Below are 6,175 nucleotides of genomic sequence, written 5' to 3'. Positions count from 1 at the left end.
AAAATTATTTTTTTGGAAAGGTTTACCTCTGTGTTTTCTTCTAAGCATTTCATGGTTTTAGCTGTTACATTTAGGTCATCGGTCCATTGTGAGTTACTTTTTGAATATGATGTGAGATGGGATCCAACTTCATTCTTCTGCAGGTGGATATCCAGTTCTCCCAATACCATTTGTGGAAGAGACGATTCTTTCCTCAATGAGTGGCCTTGGCATTCTTATTGAAAATCAATTGGCCATAGATGTATGGGAGGCAGACGCTCTTGACTGTGGGAACTTTGGGAGGTCACTTAATTTTGAACTTTTATCTTCTCACCCGTAAAACAGGGATGATAACCTTTTTATCCCAGAGCTGTCAGGATTAAGTGAGATCACATATGGAGAGTGTCAACCATGGTACATGGTAGGTTCCCCATTGAATGTTAATTCTTCCCTTGCTGCAAGAAACAGAGGCAGGGTAAGCAGTGTAACATCTACCATCTCTCTTCCTTCTCCTTCCTCATGTCTCCTGGACACGGGACACCTTAGAGACAGAAATGTCTATTTTTACCTCAACCATTTGCTGAGTGAATGCTTACACCCCTGAACAAAGACAGTGAGGCGAGAGGTCTTGATAGGGTGGGGAAGCTCTTAGCTAGAAATGTAGGCAAGCAAATGAATTAGTGGTGAGTCTTTAATAATTCAATCAGCATTCAGTAAACATTTACCTACTTTGTGCAAGAATCTCTTCTAGGTTCTGAAGATAGAAAGGCAAAAGGCTGCCCCTGACCTCACAGAGGTCTCATTCTAGAGGTGGTTGGTGGGGGGAGGGACAGGCTGTTACATAGGCAGTTACAAAACTGTAAGAAGTTCTCAGAATAAAGCAGAGCATTGTGAGAGTGTGCAGGGAGAAAATAGCTATAGCCCCCTCGAGGATTCAGGGAAGGCTTGTGGGAAAGGACACTTGGGCTGGGTATTCATAGGAATAGGAAGTATTATAGGAATAGGAAGTATAGGTATACTAAGAATACCTAAGTATTCCTATAGGTATTCATAGGAAGAAGCAGGCAAGGTGAATAAGGGGAGAAAGTATTAGCAAAGGAGAAATCATATACAGAGCTATGAAGGCATGAATATATGTTCCTGATTCTAGGAGATGAAAACTATTCCAAGGTGCTTGGAACATAGGGTAGGGGTGGGAGCAGGGTAAGAAAATGGTTTGATTTTATTTAGCTGGCAATTGGGAGCTATGAGATTTAAACAGGGAAGTGCCATGGTCAGATCTACATTTTTATTTATTTACTTATTTATTTAGAGACAAGGTCTCTCTCTGTCACTTAGCCTGGAGTACAGTGGTATGATCATAGCTCACTGCAGTCTCAAACTCCTAGACTCAAGGGATCCTCCATCTCAGCTTCTTGATTAGCTGATATTACAGGTGCAGGCCACCATGCCTGACTATTTTTTATTTTATTTTTTTATAGAGACAAGGTCTTGCTCTGTTGCCCAGTCTGGTCTCCAACTCCTGGCCTCAAGTGATCTTCCTGTCTTGGCCTCCCAAAGTACTGTGATTACAAGTGTGAGCCACTGTGCCCAGCCAGATCTATACTTCAGAGACCGATAAGGAGACCAGTGTGGAAAATCACTAATTGGGAGGAGGATGAGAATGGAGGCAAGAAGAACTTGGAAGAAATGTAGTAGTGAGGATGGAGAGGAGGAGGAGTGTTAGTTGAATTTATGACAAGTCAGATATAGGAGTATGGGAGCGGAGGGGCTGAAGATGACTCAGATTTCTGAATTGGGTGAGTTGACCATGGGGCTGTTCACCCAGGTAGGGACACAGGAGTGAGGAGCAACGTCAGAGATGAAAAAATGATGTTCGGTTTTGCAGATGGATCCTGATAGAGATATCCGGTAGACAGACTGTCTGTGGGACTGGGAGGGCAGAAGAGAGTGTGAGTTGTAACATGGGTTAGTGTAAAAAGTAGACATTACTGTCTACTAGCCTGCTAAAGTGAGAAGCAGTTTACTTTGCTTCACTTTGTTTTTGACAATTGAAATATTGAGTTTTATTTGAATACCAAAATTATAAAGGAAAAAAATGCAGCACATAATCCCACTGCTCAAATAACCCCTATTGAAAGAAAGGGAGAGGCCAGGCACGGTGGTTCACGCCTGTAATCCCAGCACTTTGGGAGGCCAAGGTGGGTGGATCACAAGGTCAGGAGTTCGAGACCAGCCTTGCCAATATGGTGAAACCCTGTCTCTACTAAAAATACAAAAATTAGCTGGGCATGGTGGTGCCCGCCTGTAGTCCCAGCTGCTCCGGAGGCTGAGGCAGAAGAATCACTTGAATCCGGGAGGCAAAGTTTGCAGTGAGCTGAGATTGAGCCACTGCACTCTAGCCTGGGCAACAGAATGAGACTGTCTCAAAAAAGAAAAAAAAAAAAAAAAAAAAAGAGGGAGGATAATATATACTTAGAAAATACAAATCGGTTCAGACAAGTATAAAACTGAAAAGTGCAGGCCTTCCCTCAATCCTCTATTCCCTTAACCACTGTTAACAGTTTCTTGTGTTTCCTTTGAGGAAAAATAAAAGCATATACCTACTAGATTCTGAATATCCCCAAAGGGGTCCTGCCATCTACAGTGTTGAAGAGGTCTGTTTTATTGAGCAGATTAAACTTCTCATCACTTTGCCAGCCTTCGCAAACCCACCTATTTTGGTGAGGAGGACCTGTGAGTTCACTGAGGGAAAGGGGAGGGGGCGGATTCTGTGTTTCTGTGTTGCTAGCTCAGGTATAGGGGCTGGCCCAGGGTGAGTGCTCAAAAGAATAATGGAAAGAGCTGTTTCTTCATTTGGAAATTTGGAGGGCCTTTGCTTTCAGGTCCAGTTGGTTAAGTGACTCATTCAGCAAATGTTTTCAGAGTCCCAACTAAATGTGCAGGGCAGTGCTTGTTGTGTGTGTGTGGCAGGGGTGGGGGGTGGAGGGAGGGCAGAGGACTTGGATCCTGGCCGTACTGAAGAGAAGAGCAGAACTAGAAAGGCCAGAGGTCTTCCAACTTCATGCCTTTGGAGGGGGAAGCTGAGGTCCAGAGTGAAGTTACCATTCGTCTAGAATGGCTTGTTGGCAGCAGAACTAGCTGGGACTCCACAAGAGTGTGTGGAGGTGGGGGGAGGGGTGCAGGCACTGAGTGAGGCACAACCCTTGGCCTGTATGTTATGGGCATGGCTGATTTACACCCTCTGCCTGTGAGCAGCAGAGTGGTTGGTACTGGAGGAAGAGCATCGCCTGGAGTCAGGAAGCCTGGATTCCCCGGCTCTGCCACCCCCCACCACATTGACACAGGCCAGTCACATCCCTTCTCCTCTGAATGGAGGGTGGGTCTAACTAAAACCTCAAAGTCTTTCTTACTATTATTACCCTAATTGTTAGATACTATTTTAAACACATTATAAGAAATCCAATTTTATGATTTTGAAATTCTAAAATTCTGGTTTTCCAGGATTCTGAGGATGCTGCCTGGGGTCAGTTATTCTGTGCAGAGTCCTGTGCTATGAAGTTGACATGTTGTGTAGTCCAGAGGGGCGCCATATACATTTTTCAGTTTGAGACCAAGGCCAAAGGGACCAGACTTCAAAGGAGTTTGAAACCAGTCAGGACCCTTGGAGCCAGCCCAGACCACCAGCAAACAGTGCACAGGAGGCACCTAGGTGAAATGGAGAAACCATTTCAGGGCTTGGCTGGATCCTTCGGTAGCCATGGCAGGTAGACCAGGCCTAGGCGAACACTCCCATTTCACACGGGAGGACTCAGGCTCAGAGCGGGGAACTGAGCCATTGCTTCCAGGTGCTGTGAAGCCTTACTGTTCTTTGTCCCGTGCTCTTCCTACACGTTGGGCAGGGCCCCCTGAGACACTGCTTGCTGTCTGTGGGGGGATCCCAGAAGGCAGGGCAACAGGATGTACCCCTAGAGTGGGTCTCAATCCCCAGATCTGTAAGGATCTCCTGGGAGCTCGAAAGCCTAAGCGCTGGGGGCCTCTTCCCCCAGACTCAATTGGAATATTTCCTAGTTGGGATCAGGCATCATTTTTTATCTTTAACTTCAGAGTCTGACACCTTTTACCCTGGACTCTTGCCAGCGGAAAAACACAAAAACAAACTTAAGAAAGTGGGCTGAGAGGCCTGGGTTTGGGTCCCAGATTTGCTGCCCACTCGCTGTGAAATCTCTACAAATTCTCCAGTGAGCGGGTTGGATTCTGCAAGAAAACTTTTCAAGCACTTTCGCATCTGTGCGCTTCGCGTTAGCAGATAGTGCCATTCCCATCTGATGGAGGAGAAAACCGACTAGGAGAAGGGAGGATCCTGTCCGGGGCTAGTGGAGAGGCGGGCAGGGAGCCTGGTTGAGCCCGGCGCTCCTCACGCCCAGCGCACTCCGCCGACTCCCAGGCCCAGCCTCTTTCGTCGCGGCGCCGCCCCGCGGTCCTGCCCGGATCGGCCGCCCGAGAGGTGCGGGCACCGCGGGGCTACAGCCGGCCGCAGCCTGTCAAACCCTCCGCTCAGCCCCGCGCCGGGCCCCGCCCAAACCCCCAGGGGGGATGCCCCGCCCTCGCGCCACGATTGGCCTGGGTGGCGCGGCCGCGGCCAGCCAGTGGCTGGAGCAGCTGTCGGACAGACGCGGGCCCGCCCCCGTCCCCCGGGGAACCGCCCCGTAGGACGCGGCGGCGGCGGCGGCTGCGGGGGCTGCGGCGCCAGTGGAGGCGCGCCGAGCCGGGCGCCCAGCGATCTGCAGCTGCAGCTGCGAGGTGAGAGGGGGCGCGGCCCGCGGCCGAGGGAGGGGCGGGTGCGGGGCCCGAGATCCGAAGCTGGCGTCCCGGCGACGCTCGAACCCCGGCAGCTTGGGGATGGCGCTGGGAGCGCGGAGGGGAACGGAGAGTTTGGGGCCCCTGACTGAAGGGCCGAGGCTCCGGCGCGGCCCCCATCTCACGCGCGTGTGGCAAGAGCGTGGGACTGGGTGGTAGTGCGCTGCCGAGCGTCTGACCAGTGGCAGTGTGGGTGGCGTGTACGTCTCCGGGCGTGCCTCGACGGCAGTGCGGGTGTGTGGCGGCGGCCGCGTGGGCATTGCTCACTGTGCGGGTTTGCGCGCGCGACGGGCTCGATTCCTCCGCTGCGCATGGGAATGTGGGTGTCCCGGCTGCGCGTGATGGGTTCGCGTCGCTGGATTCAGCGCCCATCCTGGGACTGGCGTTTTCCCGGTTCGGGTGGTCGCGGGTGAGTCTCTGGGGGTTTCCCCCGGGCCTTTGGGTTCGAGTCCGCAGCCTCCGCGCGCAGCTCGGCCCCGGAGCCTCGACGAAGCGCGCAGCCAGTGACCCAGCCGGAGCCGTCTCCGGGGCTTCGCTCGAGTTCTTCTCTGGGAATCCTCGTTGCCGCCGGCTCCCTGTTCCACTTGGGGACAGGGAAGAGGCGCGCTACCCGCTCCAGGCCTCAGTTTCACCATTCGTGGAAAGGAGGCTGGTTTCGGTGGAGGCGGATTTGGGTGGGACTTCTCGGTAATGCGCCGCGGCGCGGGGGCCTGGGGTCTTCAGCGCACCTGGGAAGGGCGAACCGCTCCTGAGTGAGGGGGCTTTTGCGTGGGATCAGGTGGGTTTGACCTCTGATTGGGCTAGGTGTGGTGGCGCTAACCTATGTTAGAGACGCGGAATCCACGGAAGGGACAGTGACCTGCTCAAACTCGGCCCCGGGACGAGACGGGGGCCGCTTTCCGCATTCTAACTCGCTGTGCTGTCTCCCCTCCCCAGGAGCCCGGCGCGACCCCCAGCCGTGCGCCCCGCCCCGGCGCCATGCATTGCGAGGTGGCTGAGGCACACTCGGACAAGAGGCCCAAGGAGGCCCCCGGTGCGCCCGGCCCCGGCCGCGGCCACGCCAGCCTCGGTGCGCACATGGCCTTCAGGGTCACCGTGAGTGGCGGCGGCTGCGCGGACAGGGGCCCGCGGGACCTGCTAGCCCGGCCTCCCGCGCCGCCACCGCGCTCCCACGACCTCCTCCGGCCCCGGAGCCCCCGAGACTACGGTCCATCCAAGGCCGCTGCCGCCGGGAAGGGTGAGTCCGGCCCTGACAACGTGCCTGGCGGCTCCTGTGGAGATTCGGGCTGCCCGGCGTCGCCACCGCGTGCTCGGAAGAACTTAGTGGAACTTTCTT

At 53.7% G+C, this 6,175-nt stretch overlaps 1 protein-coding gene across 1 annotated transcript in view; it reads left to right on the top strand.

The window, feature by feature from the left end:
• Positions 1-4,719: 4,719 nt before the first annotated feature.
• Positions 4,720-6,175, top strand: part of GLIS1 (GLIS family zinc finger 1) — a 237,144-nt gene continuing 235,688 nt past the window's right edge. Inside the window, exons 1-2 of the mRNA XM_025400405.1 lie at positions 4,720-4,782; positions 5,776-6,076. Of these exons, the coding sequence (XP_025256190.1) occupies positions 5,818-6,076 (259 nt within the window). The 5' untranslated portion in view covers positions 4,720-4,782; positions 5,776-5,817. The remainder of the gene's footprint in view (positions 4,783-5,775; positions 6,077-6,175) is intronic.

This window comes from Theropithecus gelada, chromosome 1, assembly GCF_003255815.1.
Source record: "Theropithecus gelada isolate Dixy chromosome 1, Tgel_1.0, whole genome shotgun sequence".
Lineage (NCBI taxonomy): Eukaryota > Metazoa > Chordata > Mammalia > Primates > Cercopithecidae > Theropithecus > Theropithecus gelada.
This window is presented reverse-complemented; position numbering and strand designations above follow the sequence as displayed.